This window comes from Bufo gargarizans, chromosome 6 (genome assembly GCF_014858855.1).
Source record: "Bufo gargarizans isolate SCDJY-AF-19 chromosome 6, ASM1485885v1, whole genome shotgun sequence".
Taxonomy (NCBI): Eukaryota; Metazoa; Chordata; class Amphibia; order Anura; family Bufonidae; genus Bufo; species Bufo gargarizans.
In genome coordinates, this window is record NC_058085.1 from 51,503,831 (window position 1) to 51,524,997 (window position 21,167).

Genomic DNA, 21,167 nt, shown 5'->3' on the forward strand with positions numbered 1-21,167 from the left:
ACCCAAGGTAGCCACTCATGCAGTGTACACTCCATTTAAATGATGGGTGTAGTGTCCTTAATAGTACATTAACATTTCTTCCATTACAAATGTCAGACAGGAACCAACCTCAGTAGAGGATCTCCACAAAATTTTGTTGCAAGCTGCACTATTCTGACATCTTTGACAAAACTGGCAGCCATATACCTACCCCTTAAACAATAGGATGGTAAATCAGTGATGCCTAAAGATTACCAAATGAGCATAGACTTTAATATAGAGATTTTATCATTTTGATTTCTCTCATTACCCTTTGGGCACAAATAATACATACAAGTTCTGCAACGGTCACCAAGAGGTAACCAACAAAGATGTCCCAAATTCTGAAGTTGATCCAAAGTACAAGCTGAGGGACGCAGCCTCCCAGGTAGATCAGGGTGCTTGCCATGGCCTCACTCATGCCTAGGGCTCCGAATCCACACTGGGAATTGGGCACAGTACCATTTTGAAGTGGGTCGATGCAACAGGAATAAGGGACACCACAGGAGTTGACGCCAGGAGAACTGCAGTTAAAATACCTGAGGAAATAGAGACTCATTAAATTGCAAGGTCAGTATGAATAGCTCATCTTCATGGGACAACCTCTTTGAAGTTGTTCATAAACTTCATAGGTTCACCCATGAACAGAATTTGACATGATATAAGTAAGCATAATCAACTACAAAAGTTGATAACTTTGTACATACATGACTTATCCTGTATTATACTCCAGAGCTGCACTCGTAATTCTGCTGGTGGAGTCACTCTGTACATACATTACTTATCCTGTACTGATTCTAAGTTACATCCTGTATTATACTCCAGAGCTGCACTCACTATTTTGCTTATTAGAAACAGTCAACAAGCTTGTTGACATACACACCCCATACAGTTTAGTTGAGCTCCTATAAAGTAAGGAGATAGTCCCCCTACATAAGATTGCTGTACAGTAGTTGGAGTAATGATGGATGCAGAGACTGCAGATGACCAGAGCTAATCCTGTGCTGACATTGAATAAGGAAAGTGAGGCGATTTCTCCTTTGAAGTTTAAACGAGTTTTGTATTCCCCTTACGTGATACAGTACAATATTGTATTCCAGATCTGACACGTCTTACTACTCTCTATGTCTCTGGCTCTGCCAGACCTCCATTGCCAAGGTCTTGGCTTGTCTGACTTATCTCCTGCACTGTACTTCAAACTCAGCTTTATTAGACCCTTGGCTTAATGGACAGTGCCAAGCTTTACCTCAAATCTGCCTGACCCTAATCTGCGTTTCTCTTTGCTTCCTGGTACATTTTGATATAATTACGTTTGCTGTTGCCAGTTTTGGTGCACCTCCAACTACTCCAATCTGGTCTGCTTTCCCTCCTAAATAAAGTTATCCAGGAATCAATGACCAGCTAGAGGCACCCAAGTACCTCAAAACTTCCTCTTAGATACACTTGGGCCAATACTTACAGATTTATGGACCAGTCTTGGTAGGACTGTACTCCACAACACTCCATGCCAAGTTGTAGCTCATCCAATAGAAACTTAAGGTCTGAGTCATCTTGATATCTGCTCATGGCTACCAGCATGGTATTCTTCACTGAATCCTGAATCCGATCACGAAAACAAAGGACCACCAAGGCCAAAACACATTGTGTAACCAACAGCACGGCAATGCCAGCAGAGAAAAGCTTGAGGAGGCATATGTTTTCTCGGATGAAACCGACGCATCCTGAGAAGGACAAAACGCACACAACCAGTCCCACCAGGACGAATATCAGCATGGGGTCAGTACCCAGATTCCCAATCTTCTCTCCGATCAAGGACTGCTTGTCAGCAAGGCCCCAAAACCCAAAGCATAGCAGGCCAAAGCCCAATGTGAAGAAGATAAAGTTGAAGAAGAACATAAGATATTTTATGATAGGTATGAAGGGATCGGGATGATAGCCTGGAGGTGGCCAGTCTTTTGGATCATTAGACGATGGAGAGCTCTCTACTTCAGCACCATCATGAGTGTAGTATAGGAATTCATCCGATTCCTGGCCATATTTTGTGTTCTGTGCACCCTGCAGAAAGAGGATTGAAAATATGAGAGGAGGTCATGATCCTTATTGGTGCCCAACCACAGTCATCATCTGCCCACCCCACATTTTGTCAACTACAAAATTGCCTACATCCTTGACTTTGTCCTGCCTTCCACTTCACTGCCAGCAAGTCATTCCCTGATGTTATATTGCCAATGCTTCCCACCATGACACTGGTTCCCCATCCAACCACAGTTATTGCCTTCATAAAGCTGCCAGTGTTGCCAGCCATTGCCAATGCCCTCTATATCATTGCCCGCCAGACTCATTGCCTGCCAACTCCAACGTTGCCAAGCATGGTCTTTGCCTCTACCCGCCATATTGGATTGCCATCATAACACTGCCAGCCACAGACAGCGCTTGCCCACCCTGCAACATAACTTCACTTATGGGCGGGGCTTTGTGTTAAACCCACCCATTTTCATCTGGGGACAGTGGGAATTCGCCAGGACAGTCTGTGAAAATCAGGGACAGTTGGCAACTATGTGGTGGTGTTGTGTGGTCCCGCATGGTGGGGGCGGCACTAGATTCCCCTTCATTACAGATGGGCCACGTAACCTATGTGACCGCACAGGTCCCACATCACAGTCCAGCCCGATATGGCGTACATCAACAGAGGCCATATATTTCCAGGAACTGCACTCATGAAGCCTCCATATAGGTCTGACAGAGGCCATACAGCGACATCACCCATAGGGCCTCGCTGTATAAAGACGCAAACTGGGTGCCCCTTTTCATGACATCACAAAGCTACCGCAGTTTCTCCAGAGTTGCGTGACATGTGAATAAAACCTTAGGCCTCACGCACACGACTGTATGCCGGCTGTACCCGTGGTGCGGACCGCAAATTGCGGTCCAAATGCACAGGCACCCACCGTCTGCGGACTTGGACCCATTCACTTAGATGGGGTCCGCAATCCGCATCCGACGGGTCGCACCGCAAAAAGTAGTGCATGCACACTTTTTTGCCGTGCGGAGGCAGGTACAGAAAACCCACTGAAGCACTCCATAGTGCCTCCATGGGCTTTCGATCTGTGCATCCGCTCTGCATAGGGTTTCCACCTTTCCAAACCAAAAATACCGGGCCAAGTTAAGCCACACCCCAAAGGGGGTGTTTGGGGGGGTGAGGGGCACGGTTTAACACAGTTGCTGTCATACTGAGGCTCCCAATAATTTTAATGCCTCCATTAATGACCCCCAGTAATATTAATGCCTCCATTAGTGCCACTCAGCATTAATGCCCCCATTAGTGTCCCCCAATAATATTAATGCCCTTCCATTAGCACGCCCCAATAATAGTAATGTCCCATTAGTGCTGCCCAATAAGAATAAAGCCCCCCTTAGTGTTCCCCAGTAAGAATAAAGCCCCCATTAGTGTCCCCCAGTAAGAATAAAGCCCCCATTAGTGCTGCCCAATAAGAATAAAGCCCCCATTAGTGCCCCCAGTAAGAATAAAGCCCCCATTAGTGCCCCCAGTAAGAATAAAGCCCCCATTAGTGCCCCCCAGTAAGAATAAATGCCCCCAATAAGTATCTCTGCCCATTAGTGCCCCCCAGTAAGAGTAATGCCCCCATTAGTTCCCCCTTCTCTGCTTCTGCAAAAAATAAAAATAAATCAACTCCTCAGTTTGCTCGCGCCCTAGCTTACACTGGCTGCTGACTGGAAGCTCAGGACAGGACCTGCGCTTCAGAGTGATGAAGTCTCGCAGATCCTGTCCTCCAGTCAGCAGCAAGTGTTCCCCGCAGCGCAAGCAAATGGAGGTCATTTTTATTTTTTATTTTTTTTAACACAAATGGCGGGGGAGGTAAAGGCTGCACCAATGAGTGCTCCACAGTGGAAGCGCTCATTAGTAATAGTCCATATAGAAAAATATTGGCAATATAATTGCCAGTAGAAAAAAAATAATAATTACCGACACCAGCCACTAAAATAACGACCTCGTCGGTGAGATACTGGCTGGGTGGCAACCCTAGTTCTGCACCGCATCTTCCATATCCGTGATACAGTGCTCACACGGCTGGTGCCTATGTATTGCGGACCCGCTGTTTGAGGGCCGCCTACAGTCGTGTGCATGAGGCCTTACATAAATGAATTGAAACCTTCCTGTTTATATCTGGAGACTGAAAACCTTTACTAGTCTTATTCAACTGACACAGGAGCAGGGCTCGTTACAGTGTACCAGCGCTCATTTACAAAGCCATATATGCCTAAGCTTTAGGCTAGGGCTACACGGCAACATTTTTTATAATGATGCTGAATGGTGTCGCGCTGCGACTGTTTACAGGCGTCCTCGTAGCTCCGTGTCAGTAATACGATGGTGCTGAAGCCAAAACTTAATGTACAGTCCACAAGTAGTAGATAGAATGTAGTAGGCGACACTCACCAATATAAAAAAATAGATTCCTTTATTTCCTCCAAAGACACCGACAGTAAAAGGCAGGGGTGGAAGAGCTTTCACGCAGCCAAACAAGCCGTTTCGCACTCGACAGCTGTTTGTAACGACAGCCGTGTCGCGCTTCCTCGGGCCACTGACATCATCACGCTATTGCGTGCTTCATTTAGGTGTTGCTCAGCGGGATTGTCATGGTCCCCTCCATGTGCCTCCCTCATGTGCTCTATTATTTCTGCGGTATCCTTTTGCATATTTAAAGTGATTTTGCCATCTCAGACAATGGGGGCATATCGCTAGGATATGCCCCCATTGTCTGATTGATGCCGATCCCACCTCTGGGACCCGCACCTACAATGAGAACGGAGCAGGGAAATAAACGGAGGGCGCACTGCGCACGCGCAGGCACCCTCCATTCATTTCTATGGGCTCGGCTATTTCCGTCTGCCCCATAGAAATTTATAGGAGCAGGGGCTACTCGTGCGTGGTGCACTCCTAATCACTTGTATGGGAGCAGCTCTAGGTGGTGGACGGACCCCAGGAAACCCGGGGTGCTCAACCCACAGCTCTCCCCGCTCCGTTCTCGTTGTAGGTGGGACCCACACCTATCAGACAATGGGGACATATCCTAGCGATATGCCCATTGTCTGAGATGGGAATACCTCTTTAATAGAATTAAAATGTTCCCATGCACCTTATTGTCTTTCCTATATAGAAACGGCCGCACCGGCACATCACCAAATACACCACATACAGGTCCTTCTAAAAAATTAGCATATTGTGATAAAGTTCATTATTTTCTGTTATGTACTGCTAAACATTAGACTTTCATATATTTTAGATTCATTACACACCAACTGAAGTAGTTCAAGCCTTTTATTGTTTTAATATTGATGATTTTGGCATACAGCTCATGAAAACCCAAAATTCCTATCTCAAAAAATTAGCATATCATGAAAAGGTTCTCTAAACGAGCTATTAACCTAATCATCTGAATCAACTAATTAACTCTAAACACCTGCAAAAGATTCCTGAGGCTTTTAAAAACTCCCAGCCTGGTTCATTACTCAAAACCGCAATCATGGGTAAGACTGCCGACCTGACTGCTGTCCAGAAGGCCATCATCGACACCCTCAAGCAGGAGGGTAAGACAGAAAGAAATTTCTGAACGAATAGGCTGTTCCCAGAGTGCTGTATCAAGGCACCTCAGTGGGAAGTCTGTGGGAAGGAAAAAGTGTGGCAGAAAACGCTGCACAACGAGAAGAGGTGACCGGACCCTGAGGAAGATTGTGGAGAAGGACCGATTCCAGACCTTGGGGGACCTGCGGAAGCAGTGGACTGAGTCTGGAGTAGAAACATCCAGAGCCACCGTGTACAGGCGTGTGCAGGAAATGGGCTACAGGTGCCGCATTCCCCAGGTCAAGCCACTTTTGAACCAGAAATAGCGGCAGAAGTGCCTGACCTGGGCTACAGAGAAGCAGCACTGGACTGTTGCATGTCATTCGGAAATCAAGGTGCCAGAGTCTGGAGGAAGACTGGGGAGAGGAAAATGCCAAATTGCCTGAAGTCCAGTGTCAAGTACCCACAGTCAGTGATGGTCTGGGGTGCCATGTCAGCTGCTGGTGCTGGTCCACTGTGTTTTATCAAGGGCAGGGTCAATGCAGCCGCTATCAGGAGATTTTGGAGCACTTCATGCTTCCATCTGCTGAAAAGCTTTATGGAGATGAAGATTTCATTTTTCAGCACGACCTGGCACCTGCTCACAGTGCCAAAACCACTGGTAAATGGTTTACTGACCATGGTATTACTGTGCTCAATTGGCCTGCCAACTCTCCGGACCTGAACCCCATAGAGAATCTGTGGGATATTGGGAAGAGAAAGTTGAGACGCAAGACCCAACACTCTGGATGAGCTTAAGGCCCCGAAGCCTCCTGGGCCTCCATAACACCTCAGCAGTGCCACGGGCTGATTGCCTCCATGCCACGCCATATTGAAGCAGCCATTTCTGCAAAAGGATTCCCAACCAAGTATTGAGTGCATAACTGAACATAATTATTTGAAGGTTGACTTTTTTTGTATTAAAAACACTTTTCTTTTATTGGTCGGATGAAATATGCTAATTTTTTTAGATAGGAAATTTGGGTTTTCATGAGCTGTATGCCAAAATCATCAATATTAAAACAATAAAAGGCTTGAACTACTTCAGTTGTGTGTAATGAATCTAAAATATATGAAAGTCTAATGTTTATCAGTACATTACAGAAAATAATGAACTTTATCACAATATGCTAATTTTTTTAGAAGGACCTGTAGGTGCTCCTACATGTTATAAAACTTGTTACCTTGTGATAAATCCCCCCAAAATTAAGGACCCTGCTCTGGGCATTATACTTACAAAAAGTGCAGTTCTAAATTTTCCCTTAGGCCTCTTTCACACGGGCGTCATGTTTTTTGCCCGGATAAGAGGCGGGTGCGTTGCGGGAAAATGCGCGAGTGCAAAACATTGTCATGCGTTTTGCACTCGCGCGAGAAAAATCGCGCATGTTTGGTACCCAGACCCGAACTTCTTCACAGAAGTTCGGGCTTGGGATTGATGTTCTGAAGATTGTATTATTTTCCCTTATAACATGGTTATAAGGGAAAATAATAGCATTCTGAATACAGAATGCTTAGTTTAATAGTGCTGGAGGGGTTAAAAATAATAAAAAAGTTAACTCACCTTCTCCTCTTGTTCGCGTAGATTCCGGTCTGTTCTTTAGCTGTGGACTGAATGACCTGAGGTGATGTCAGATCACATGCTCCAATCACATGGTCCATCACCATGGTGATGGAGCATGTGATCTGACATCACCACAGGTCCTTCAGCCCACAGCTAAAGAACAGACCGGCCTCTACGCTAACAAGAGGAGAAGGTGAGTTAACTTTTTTATTATTTTTAACCCTTCCAGCACTATTATACTAAGCATTCTGTATTCAGAATGCTATTATTTTCCCTTATAACCATGTTATAAGGGAAAATAATACAGTGAATAGACTGTCACCTAGAACCCATGCGTGAAAATCGCACCGCATCCGCACTTGCTTGCGGATGCATGCGATTTTCACGCAACCCCATTCATTTCTATAGGGCCTGCGTTACGTGAAAAACGCACAAAGGAGCATGCTGCGATTTTCACGCAACGCACAAGTGATGCGTGAAAATCACCGCTCGTGTGCACAGCCCCATAGAAATGAATGGGTCAGGATTCAGTGCGGGTGCAATGCGTTCACCGCACGCATCGCACCCGCACGGAAAACTCGCCTGTGTGAAAGGGGCCTTAGGTCTCTAGTCTTGCAGCCAATTACTGTTTCTTCTACATATCGGCTTCTCACCAATCTATCCTTCATGGTATGGCTCCTTCTGAATGTCACTAATGGTTTGTCCTTCGTGCACTCCATTAGACTGCTATAGTTTTTTAGGATGACCCAACTATTGTATATCGCCCTCTGTATGGTATCCGCCATAGGGCTATACTTAAAAGAACACAAACCTCTTTTGATCATCCTGCCTGGTCCCTCTCCTTTTTTTTCCCCTGCCAAAAAGTCTCGTTGGAAGAACTCCCCCGCTTTCCTCATAGCTGTATCAAGGGCCTCATTGGGGTATCCTTTATCTAGGAGTCGTTCTTTTAATTCTAGGGCTTGTGTCTTATATCCCTCCTCAGTACTATTAATCCAGATTTTTTCACACTGTAAGGGTGGAAGCTGTCGTAGTGCAGCAAGGAGTTGGTCGCCGTGGGCTTACGATAGCCCTCCGTGACCAACTCATTGCCTCTCACCACAACAGCCACATCCAAAAACTCCAGGGCCGAACCCCCAAAGTTAAAGTAAATTTCATATTCATATAATTTGTTTCATTAAAGTATGTCACAAATTCTAAATACTGGGATTCGGTTCCTGACCAGACTATGAAAATGTTGTCCACATATCGCAAAAATAATTGAGTGTAGCACAAATACGAGTTGTTGGTAGAAAATATAAATCTGTCCTCAAACCTAGCTAAATAGATGTTGGCAAACATACAGGACACAGGGGGTCCCCATGGCAGTACCTATATAACTGATCCCCAAATCTAAATGTATTATTGGTCAAGATAAAACCTAAAGCTTCTCTAATAAATTCGCTAAAGAGACCACTCTTGCTCGTATTGCCTAGGACAGTGGTGGCGAACCTATGGCACGGGTGCCAGAGGTGGCACTCGGAGCCCTCTCTGTGGGCACCCACACCCTGGAAAAAGTCTGAGTGTACCAATATGCCTTAGACCTTTCCTGCCATTCATCAGCGCAGGACGCACCATGAACAGCACAGGCAGCGCACTGAATGTAGACAGACTATTATAGCTACTACATGATAAAGTACATGAAAGATATACTATATTGGACTGTAGGATTCAGGTTAACTTGCCGCGTTGGCACTTTGCGATAAATAAGGGGGGTTGCGGTTTGGGCACTCGCTCTCTAAAAAGGTTCGCCATCACTGGCCTAGGATATCAATGACAGCTGTTATACCCGCCCCATGTGGTATCCGGGTATCCAGGTTTTCCACATCCAAAGACACCAGACTAAAGCCCTCTTGCCAGTGAAAGTCTTTCAGTACCAAGAGGAAGTCATTTGTGTCGCGTAAATAGGCTGGAGCACTGCTCAAAATTGGTGTCAATAGCCAATCAACATACCTAGATAATGGCTCAGTCACCGAGCCGATCCCCGCCACAAATGGGGCAGCCAGGGGGTTGGCTCAGCGACTTATGGATCTCGGGCAAAAATTACCAAGATGGTTTAGTAGGGGTTAAGGGTATGCGTTTCTCTGCCATGCAACTGGAGAGAAACTCTTTCATCACATATTTATGGAATAAGTTCCTAAGTTGGTTCTGTATATCTATTATGGGGTCTATAGATAGTGTCTTGTACGCGCGATCATCTCTCAAATGTGACATAGTACTCCCTAGTCATCAAGACCACATTGCCCCTCTTGTGGTGAAAAATGTCAATACTTCCCCCAGCAGACAAGGGGGGAACAAAAAGTGGACTTAACCCCTCCATCAAACTTCTCACTCATATTTTCATTTGCGTCCCTATGGCGGATACCATACAGAGGGCAATATACAATAGTTGGGACATCCTAAAAAACTATAGCAGTCTAATGGAGTGCATGAAGAATAAACCATTAGTGACATTCAGAAGGAGCCATACCATGAAGGATAGATTGGTGAGAAGCCGATATGTAGAAGAAACAGTAATTGGCTGCAAGACCAAAGACCTAAGGACAATTTTAGGTGTGGGAACTGCACTTTTTGTAAGTATAATGCCCAGAGCAAGGTCCTTAATTTATCACAAGGTAACAAATTTGATAACATGTAGGAGCACCTATGTGGTGTATTTGGTGATGTGCCGGTGTGGCCATTTCTATATAGGAAAGACAATTAGGTGCATGTATGATTAGGGAACATGTTCATTCTATTAAATCAGGAAAAGGATGCCCCAGATTAATCGAGCACACGAGGGAGGCACATTGAGGGGATCCTTGCAGATATCGAATTTGTCCCCAATCCCCCACAAGGGGGTGATAGACACCGCTTACTGCTGCAGAAGGAACCAAGGTGGATTATCAGCTCAAGAGCAACGGGCCCCCAGCCTGAATGACAAAAATGATTTAAGGGTGTTTCTATAGTTGTTATGAAGTATTTGTCCATGTACGTGGGGTCCATTTGGTTGTAGGTTTTTAAAAATATGTCTGGACGGGATAGCGTTATGTGTTACCATAACAATCCCGCTGAGCGACGCATAAATGAAGCACGCAATGGCGTGATGATGTCAGTGGCCTGAGGAAGTGCGAGAGCGCGAAACGGCCGTCGTTACTTGTTTGGCTGTGCGAAAGCTGTTCCACCCCTGTCTTTTACAGTTGGTTTCTTAGGTCAAACAGGGGCGTCATTAGGTCAAAACATTCGGGGCTGGAGCACCGGATGTTTTGTCCAGTGCCCCGAATGTTTAGGCTGGTGGGATTTTTATTAGGCTATTCCTCCCCCAGATCATCCCCCAACCCCCCTTGTACTTGTTCCGCTACTTGCAGGCTGCACGGGCATGAGTTCAGAACAGAATTGCGGACCGAAGTGACTGAAGTTCTGCAGTGCGTGATCCTGCGAGACCCGAGACCTCCCGCGGCTGGTCTCGCGGGATCACGTACATGGGGGGTTGATGGGTTGCAACTTCCTACACTTGTTGATGGGTTCCTTTACAGATTACAACGGATTCTGGCATCCCAGCAGCACAATCTGTGATTAGTTTATAGTTGGGGGGGGGGGGGGTTTGGATCAATTTTAAATTAGGCTGACCATAGGTTAGGATAATCTGTGGGGTTGCCTAGATGGCTAGGCCCTTCACTGTAGTTATTAACCACTTTCAGCAGTCCCCCATTCACTGATAAAGGGGACCGCTGAAAGGTGTTAATAACTACTTTGAAGCCCCCCCCCCCCCCCACCCCATGGCAATGAGAGCGTGGCTTCATGGAGTGTGGTTCACGGGGGCTCATGCCCCGGATGTCTTCAAACCCTAGCAACGCCCCTAGTGGGTAATATGTCACCTATTCTGTCTTGGCACTTAAAGGGAACCTGTGACCTCAAAAACGCATATAAAACTGCCAGCCCCCTTGTAGTAGCCCCCAGTCTGTTCATAATCAAATGTTTGATCCAGTAGTCTGATACTCAATGGCTTTAATATATATATATATATATTTTAAGCGCCATCTTGCCGGTCAGCTTGAAGTCAAGGGTGCAGCGGCTTCCTTGCTTCAAGTCAAGGTAAGCATGCCCCCTAAACGTCCCCTATCTTGTTTGATTGACTGCCTAAAATTCGGCCGGGATTGCAGAAGTCTCACACGTGCGTGGTGCGTCGCTGGAAGCCAGCTAACAGCGGCAGCTACAGACGGGATTGCGCCAAACCAGGCATGCGTGAGACTTCTGGCTGTCAATCAAACAAGAGAGGTGACGGTTAGGGGGCATGCTTACCTTGAAGCAAGGAAGCCACTGCCCCCTTGACTTCAAGCTGACGGCAAGATAGCGCTGATGGTGCTTAAAATATAGTTTTTTTTAAGCTATTGAGCATTAGACTACCTGATCAAAACATATGATTATGAACAGACTGGGGGCTACTACAAGGTAATGCTGGCGGTTTTATATGCGTTTTTTGGAGGTGACAGGTTCCCTTAAACCCCTTAAGGACCGGGCCATTTTTCACCTTAAGGACCAGACTTATTTTTGCATATCTGACATGTTTCACTATGTGGTGATCACTTTAAAACGCTTTTACTTATCCAAGCCATTCTGATATTGTTTTCTCGTGATATATTGTACTTCATGACCGTGGTAAATTTTAATCAAAATATTTCATTTTTATTTATAAAATAAATACCAAATTTACCAAAAATTTAGAAAAATTCGCAACTTTCCAAATTTCAATTTCTCTGATTTTAAAACAGATAGTGATACCTCATATAATAGTTATTACTTTACATTTCTCATATGTATACTTCATGTTTGGATCATTTTGTGAATGCCATTTTATTTTTTGGAGATGTTAGAAGGCTTTAGAAGCAAATCTTGAAATTTTTCAGAAAATTTCCAAAACCCACTTTAAGGACCAGTTCAGGTCTGAAGTCACTTTGTGAGGCTTACATAATAGAAACCACCCAAAAATGACCCCATTTTAGAAACTACACTCCTCAAGGTAGTAAAAACTGATTTTTACAAACGTTGTTAACCCTTTAGGTGTTCCAGAAGAATTGAAAATGGATTTGAAATTTCAGAATTTCACTTTTTTTGGCATATTTTCCATTTTAATCCTTTTTTTCCCCACTAACAAAGCAAGGGTAAACAGCCAAACAAAACTCAATATTTATTGCCCTGATTCTGTAGTTTACAGAAACACCCCATATGTGGTCATAAACTGCTGTACGGGCACACGGCAGGGCACAGAAGGAAAGGAATGCCATATGGTTTTTGGAAGGCAGATTTTGATGGACTGGTTTTTTGACACCATGTCCCATATGAAGCCCCCCTGATGCACCCCTAGAGTAGAAACTCCAAAAAAAAGTCACCCCATTTTAGAAACGACACCCCTCAAGGTATTCAAAACTGATTTTAAAAACTTTGTTAACCCTTTATGTGTTCCACAAGAATTAATGGAAAATGGAGATGAATTTTCAGAATTTCACTTTTTGTTGGCAGATTGTAATCATTTTTGTCCACAAACAAAGCCAGGGTTAACAGCTAAACTAAATTCACTATTTATTGCCCCGATTCTGTAGTTTACAGAAACACCCCATACGTGGTCAAACTGCTGTATGGGCACACGGTAGGGCGCAGAAGGAAAGGAACGCCATATGGTTTTTAAAGGGCAGATTTCACTGGGATAATTTTAACTTGCCATGTCACATTTGAAGACCCCCTGATGCCCCCCTAGAGTATTAACTACAAAAAAGTGACCCCATTTTCGAAACTACGGGATAAGGTGGCAGTTTTGTTGGTACTATTTTAGGGTACAGATCATTTTTGGTTGCTCTATATTACACTTTTTGTGAGGCAAGGTAACAAAAAATAGCTGTTTTGGCACTGTTTTTAGGTTTTGTTATTTACAACGTTACAAGGTTAGATCATGAGCCAGGTAACAGGTTGTACCAAATATAACTACTGATACTTTTTTTGGGTTGTTTGTTTCAGTTTTACATAATAAAGCATTTTTGAAAATAAAGATTTTTTTGGTGTCTCCATATTCTGAAAGACAGTTTATTTTTTATTTTTTGAGCGATTCTCTTACATAGGGTTTCATTTTTGCGGTATGAGATGACGATTCGATTGGTACAATTTTGGGTTGCATATGACTTTTTGATCGCTTGCTATTACACTTTTTGTAATGTAAGGTGACAAATGTTTTTTTTGGCACTATTTTTTATGGTGTTCACGTGAGGGGTTAAATCATGTGATATTTTATAGAGGAGTTTGCTACAGACTATGTTACACTAATATTTTTAAATAAAAAATTTATAAATAATATTTTGGTGTCACCATAGTCTGAGAGCCATAGTTTTTGTTTTGTTTTTGGGGCAATTCTCTTAGGTAGGGTATCATTTTTGCAGTATGAGATGACTGTTTGACTTTTTGATCGCTTGCTATTACACTTTTTGTGATGTAAGGTTAAACATTTTTTTTTTATGGTGTTTACCTGAGGGGTTTGACCATGTGGTATTTTTATAGACCAGGCTGTTAAGGACGCGCCGATACCCAATATGTAGAATTTTTTTTACATTTAACACAATAAAAGCATTTTTGAAACAAAGAAAAAAATCATGTTTTACTGTCTCCATAGTCAGAGCCAAAGTTTAGGGGCTCAATTTTTGCGGGATGAGGTGACGGTTAGATTGGTACTATTTTTGGGGGCTTACGCCTTTTTGATCGCTTGGTGTTGCACTTTTAGTGATGTAATGTGACAAAAATAGCTTTTTTTGACACAGTTTTTATTTTTTATGGTGTCTATCAGATGGGGTGGATCATGTGATATATTTATAGAGCCGGTCGTTACGGACGCGGCGATACCTAATATGTGCATTTTTCCTTTTTGTTTTTCTATTTTTGTATTATAAAATCAGGGGAAAGGGGCGTTTTTCTTCTTTTTTTAACTTGAAACTTTTTTTTACAACTTTATTTCTGTCCCACTCTGGGACTTCAACTTTTGGGGGTCTTATCCCCTTTACAATGCATTACAATACATCTGTATTGTAATGCATTGCCTGTTAGTGTATGACTCATACACCAACAGGTTGCCTAGGAGACCCAGCCTGAGGCTGGATCTCCTAGGCACCCGTAGAAGGCAGGTCCCGATCCCATGCATGGCATTGGGCAGCCTCTGCACGGCACCAGGCTGCCTTCTGACATATCGAGTCCCCGCCACAGCAGTGCGGGGCCTTGATGCGCTCCCTTACCCGCCGGAAACAACTTCTATGTTGTGGTCAGTGCGGACTGCGACAAAGAAGGGGTTAACCCGCCGGCATCGCTGTAAACCGCGATGTCGGCGGATACAGCAGGGGCCCGGCTACCAGGGACTGACAGACCCCTGCAGTGATCGGGCGCGCACCGCTCGATCTGCCCACCGTGCATGTACAGCAAAATGCATTCTGGCAATGCATCCCCCACCGTACATGCATGGCGTTTTGCGTTAAGGGGTTAAAGAAATTGGGTTGGAAGAATAATCAACTTAAGATGATGGAGGTATTAGAATCGGGAATATAAAATGGTGATCATTATATTTTTAAATGAATAGATCACGTTTAGAGAGCGATAAAAAAGAATTAAGGATATTAAAGGATATACAGATCACTCCAATATGGAATAATAATAATTTGCGAGAAATACAGAATATTAAACACTCTGTAAATTGGGAAAATAAAAAGGTATTCGTTTGTTGGTTCAATTGTTTCACGGGGATTTATTAAAAGATTTTGAAACACTTAAAAAAAAAAAAAAAAAAAAAAAAAGGGGGATTCCGAATAGAGAATTTTTCAGATATTTACAGTTGAGAGAAGCAATTAATTCATCACTAGCAGACTCCCAGAATTATAAAGAGGCCCCTATGGAGATCAATAATCAACTTCTTGATAATGGAAAGTTTAAAGGTTCTGTTTCAAGAAGATATTGGTTATTATTAAAAATTAAACAAAGTGAAATTATCATAGTGGCAAAAGAGAAATGGAAAAAAAGATATTGATGGGATATTAGAGGAACAGTGGGAGGATGTATCAAAGAACAGATCTATAGTCTCAATAAGGGCATCACATGGGGTTTCTCAATTATTTTTTCCGGGCACTTTCACACTAGCGGTTTTCTTTTCCGGCCTAGAGTTCCGTCCTAGGGGCTCAATACCGGAAGAGAACTGATCAGTTTTATCCCCATGCATTCTGAATGGAGAGGAATACGTTCAGGACGTATCAGGATGTCTTCAGTTTAGTTCTTTTTGACTTTTCAGGACGGAGATAATACCGCAGCATGCTGTGGTTTTATTTCCGGCCCAAAAAACTGAATGCGCATGCGCAGACCTTTAAAAATGTGGGGGGAAAAAAATGAATACCGGATCCCTTTTGCCTGATGACACCGGAAAAACGGATCCGGTATTGCAATGCATTTTTCTGACTGATTAGGCATAAAAAATGACATGCGTTTGCATACAGTTCAGGCAACGGAACTGCCTGCCAGAATCAAACAACGCAAGTGTGAAAGCACCCTTATCCACAGGCTATATCGATCTCCTATATATTACTCAAAAAGATGGATATAAAGCCCACAGATGATTGGTGGGGAGCAAGCAGGCCTTTTTCATTTGGTATGGAGATGTCCAAAATTGTTCCGATATCGGTCTGAGATATTGCTTATTATAAAAAAAAAAACTTTTGGAGTACAAATAGAGGGAGATCCACTGGCTTGTATATTAGGAGGTATGATGCATCTGCGGATCGCAAAATTAGATAAATAAATACTTTGGAAATTATTGTTTCAAGCAAGTCTCCTTATTATAAGAAGATGGATTAACAAAGACCCCCCCCCCTCCTGTGATAGAGTGGAGGAGGGCGGTGGACCCCATTATTAGGATGGAGAAAATAATATACGATAATAGGGGTAAAAAGGGTTTTTGTTTTTCAAACTCTGGAATCGCTGGTTAAACAATGATGCACAATAATTGGATTTTTTTTTTGGTGGGGTTTGGTGGGTAGAAAATATGATATATTATGTTTGGTGTGAAATTTCATATTTTGTATTATATTATTGAATAACAAAAATGAAATAAATCAATAAAATACGGTATATATTCTATCTACTTGGGGACAAAAGTATATTAGAAAGTTGCAGAACATTTTATGATCCGATTCCATATTGCAAACTGGATTTTTGGAGCAAAACCAGACTACAACCCCCCACATGTACGCAGACATTGGCAATCAGTTACCGCTCACATAGATTCTAATGAATGATCACCTTGGGTAACAAGCTCCTGGATTCCTCAGGTTTCTCAGGGTTTCTCCACAGAATGGAGAAGGGACACAGTTTGCGGAGCAGGCGATACATGCTTGTGCCCATCTTCACGAGGAGAAATGTGGACTCCAGAAACGTATCCCATCCCCCAGTAAGTTAATCAGGAGACGGGCGGTCAGCCTCCTATCATGTGAGGCACCATGTCTCCCAGTGCAGCTTGATTTAACCTCTTTTATTTAACCCCATCTACGCTGGAGAAACTCAGTGGGGGAAGTTTATCAAAACTGGTATAAAGAAAAACTGGCTTAGCTGCCCATAGCAACCAATCAGATTTGACCTTTAATTTTTCAGAGCTCCTTCGGAAAATGAATGGTGAAATCTGATTGGTTGCTATCGGCAACTAAATCAGTTTTCCTTTAACCAGTTTAATCAATTTCCACCAATAGGTAGCCCGGGGCCCGGTTCCTGCTATATTGGGCCTCATTAATCAAAACTAACAGGAAAACTGTCTTAGTTGCCCATGGCAACCAATCAGAGCTCACGTTTCATTTCTTAAAGTGTTCTGAAAAACTGAAAGGTGAGCTCTGATTGGTTGGTTAAGTCTTAATAAATGAGTTCCATTGACTTCAATAGAGACAGAAGAAAGGGGGGTCCATGATGACGACGACGACGACGAGAACAAAGTGGGCCCTGGTGCTTGGAGGCCACAGTGTCCATTTCCCCTTTTTAGCTGTCTAGGAATTGATAAGGGCTTATTCACACAGCGTGATTTGTTGCAGCTGTCTGCTGCGGATTTCTCCCTTTGCAACTAAGGGCTCATGCACACGTCAGTATTTTGCGTTCAGTATACTGGACGTTTTTTGAGTTCGGTATGCGGTACATATACTGAACCATTCATTTCAATGGTTCAGCAAAAAATACTGAAGTGTCTCCGTGTGCATTCCGTTTCAGTATTTCCGTATTTCCGTACCGTGAAAAGATAGAACATGTCCTATTCTTGTCCGCAAATCACGGTGCTTGGCTCCATGGCTGTTTTTTGCGGTCCGCAAACCGCGGATCCGCAAAAAAACAGAAGCCACCCGTGTGCTTTCTGCAAATTGCGGAACGGAACGGGCGGCCCATTTTAGAAATGCCTATTCTTGTCCGCAAAACTGACAAGAATAGGACGTTATATTTTTTTTGCGGGGCCACGGGACGGAGCAACGGATGCGGACAGCACACGGAGGGCTGTCCGCATCTTTTGCGGCCCCATTGAAGTGAATGGGTCCGCACCCGAGCCGCAAAAACTGCGGCTCGGATGTGGACCCGAACAACGGTCGTGTGCATGAGGCCTAAAAAAGATGCAAAAAGGGCCATTGCGATTTTTTTTAATGCTCCTCCTTGTTTCGAGCTGCAGGATCAACCCTATCATAAAATTACATCTGGTTTTACAGGGTTGATCCTTCTGACAAGTTCTCTTTAAGATCAAAAAGCGGCGCCAATGAACAGCAAAAATGCGTTTATGTTGCACATAAGTCAATTCCTGCATCAGGCCTCATGCACATAACCGTAGCAGGTCTTTGTCCGTATTGCGGCCCGCAAATAGCGGGTCTGCAATATAGGGCATTGTCCGCGTGCGCACCGTATCATAGATGCAGACTCGCTGTTATGGAGGCTCTGAGGTTGTCACTGTTATGGAGGCTCTGAGGCTGTCACTGTTATGGAGGCTCTGAGGTTGTCACTGTTATGGAGGCTCTGAGGTTGTCACTGTTATGGAGCCTCTGAGGTTGTCACCGTTATGGAGGCTCTGAGGCTGTCACCGTTATGGAGGCTCTGAGGTTGTCACTGTTATGGAGCCTCTGAGGTTGTCACTGTTATGGAGCCTCTGAGGCTGTCACCGTTATGGAGGCTCTGAGGCTGTCACCGTTATGGAGGCTCTGAGGCTGTCACCGTTATGGAGGCTCTGAGGCTGTCACCGTTATGGAGGCTCTGAGGTTGTCACTGTTATGGAGGCTCTCAGAGTGACTGTGGCTTCATTGATGGATTTATGAGGGTCTGTTTTATGGCGGCACGGTGGATGATAGTTTTTGGTAGCACCAGTTATGGGGGCACTGTAGATCTGTGTTAATGTAATGTTTGGTATTAAGGGGGCACTCTGGGGTTGGCAGTGCTTTGTTATGGGTGTGCGACTGACATTGTAATTCGGACATGTAAATGGCACTACTATAGGTATTCATGTGGTTGGCACTTGGGCTGGCACTGAGGTAAACAGGAGTCTGGGTCTATGGAGGACATTGCATCTCCTCAGACTTGGAAATGTCATCCTCTCACATCTCCTAATGTTTTACACACTGAGGCCTGCAGGTGGCGCTCTCCCTCTCAGGGCGGAACGTTCGGCGCCGGAACCTCGTTGCCTGGCATAACACAGGAGGAGGCTTAGCGAGGTGACACCAGTGCGCAAGACCGGCCAGTTGTGGACGTTACAGGCCGGGATTTCCCGTAGGTAACTGCGGTGTGAGGCGGAGGAGGAGGCCGTGGAGCGGTAGACATGGCGGAGAGTATGGTAAGTGTATGGGGGAGGTGGCGGCGGTGTACGGGGGAGGCCCAGCAATGGTGAGTGTCGTGTCAGGCTGGAGTCGCTGTGTCATGTGTCATCAGCAGATCATCCACACTGGGGTACACAGTGCATGTAATGTACATCTATGTAATACACACTCACACACGTAATGTACACACACATATAGTACACACATGTAATGTACACATATATAGTACACACACGTAATGTACACATTGTACACACACGTATAGTACACACACGTATAGTACACACACGTAATGTACACACGTATAGTACACACACGTAATGTACACACGTATAGTACACACACGTAATGTACACACGTAATGTACACACGTATAGTACACACGTATAGTACACACACGTAATGTACACACGTAATGTACACACGTATAGTACACACGTATAGTACACACACGTAATGTACACACGTATAGTACACACACGTAATGTACACACGTATAGTACACACACGTAATGTACACACGTATAGTACACACGTATAGTACACACACGTAATGTACACACGTATAGTACACACACGTAATGTACACACGTATAGTACACACACGTAATGTACACACGTATAGTACACACACGTAATGTACACACGTATAGTACACACACGTATAGTACACACACGTATAGTACACACACGTATAGTACACACACGTATAGTACACACGTATAGTACACACACGTAATGTACACACGTATAGTACACACACGTAATGTACACACGTATAGTACACACACGTAATGTACACACGTATAGTACACACACGTAATGTACACACGTATAGTGTACACACGTATAGTACACACACGTAATGTACACACGTATAGTACACACACGTAATGTACACACGTATAGTACACACACGTAATGTACACACGTATAGTACACACACGTAATGTACACACGTATAGTACACACACGTAATGTACACACGTATAGTACACACACGTAATGTACACACGTATAGTACACACACGTAATGTACACACGTATAGTACACACACGTAATGTACACACGTATAGTACACACACGTAATGTACACACGTATAGTACACACACGTAATGTACACACGTATAGTACACACACGTAATGTACACACGTATAGTACACACACGTAATGTACACACGTATAGTACACACACGTAATGTACACACGTATAGTACACACACGTAATGTACACACGTGTAATGTACACACGTATAGTACACACACGTAATGTACACACGTAATGTACACACGTATAGTACACACACGTATAGTACACACACGTAATGTACACACGTAATGTACACACGTATAGTACACACGTATAGTACACACGTATAGTACACACACGTATAGTACACACACGTATAGTACACACACGTATAGTACACACACGTATAGTACACACACGTATAGTACACACACGTATAGTACACACACGTATAGTACACACACGTATAGTACACACACGTATAGTACACACACGTATAGTACACACACGTATAGTACACACACGTATAGTACACACACGTATAGTACACACACGTATAGTACACACACGTATAGTACACACACGTATAGTACACACACGTATAGTACACACACGTATAGTACACACACGTATAGTACACACACGTATAGTACACACACGTATAGTACACACACGTATAGTACACACACGTATAGTACACACACGTATAGTACACACACGTATAGTACACACACGTATAGTACACACACGTATAGTACACACACGTATAGTACACACACGTATAGTACACACACGTATAGTACACACACGTATAGTACACACACGTATAGTACACACACGTATAGTACACACACGTATAGTACACACACGTAATGTACACACACGTAATGTACACACACGTAATGTACACACACGTATAGTACACACACGTAATGTACACACACGTAATGTACACACACGCGTAATGTACACACACGTAATGTACACACACGCGTAATGTACACACACGCATGTCACGCGCGTATAACGCGCATATATATATATATATCATGTATAATGTACACAAAATAGGTTTATTGGGGT

The 21,167-nt window shown here is 43.8% G+C and overlaps 2 protein-coding genes across 2 annotated transcripts in view; one reads left to right on the forward strand and one right to left on the reverse strand.

Annotated features, from left to right (window-relative positions):
• Positions 1-236: 236 nt before the first annotated feature.
• Positions 237-16,656, reverse strand: TSPAN10 (tetraspanin 10). The gene is made up of 3 exons (XM_044300015.1): positions 16,530-16,656; positions 1,478-2,073; positions 237-557 (listed from the first exon to the last, which is right to left on the reverse strand). Exons 1-3 carry the CDS (start codon positions 16,629-16,631, stop codon positions 251-253), a joined length of 1,005 nt encoding a protein of 334 aa, XP_044155950.1. The 5' UTR covers positions 16,632-16,656; the 3' UTR covers positions 237-250.
• Positions 16,657-18,936: 2,280 nt separating this feature from the next.
• Positions 18,937-21,167, forward strand: part of NPLOC4 (NPL4 homolog, ubiquitin recognition factor) — a 47,981-nt gene continuing 45,750 nt past the window's right edge. Inside the window, exon 1 of the mRNA XM_044296433.1 lies at positions 18,937-19,068. Coding sequence (XP_044152368.1) covers positions 19,054-19,068 — 15 coding nt within the window. The 5' untranslated portion in view covers positions 18,937-19,053. The remainder of the gene's footprint in view (positions 19,069-21,167) is intronic.

Bases quoted from the DNA above. Each gene is read 5' to 3' on its own strand.
- TSPAN10 (XM_044300015.1), bottom strand. From the start codon at position 16,631: ATGGGCACAAGCATGTATCGCCTGCTCCGCAAACTGTGTCCCTTCTCC. The intron at 2,074-16,529 runs GTGATCATTCAT...CTCTTTCTGCAG, and splicing joins CCAGGAGCTTGTTACCCAAG to GGTGCACAGAACACAAAATA. The intron at 558-1,477 runs GTAAGTATTGGC...CTATTTCCTCAG, and splicing joins CAAGACTGGTCCATAAATCT to GTATTTTAACTGCAGTTCTC.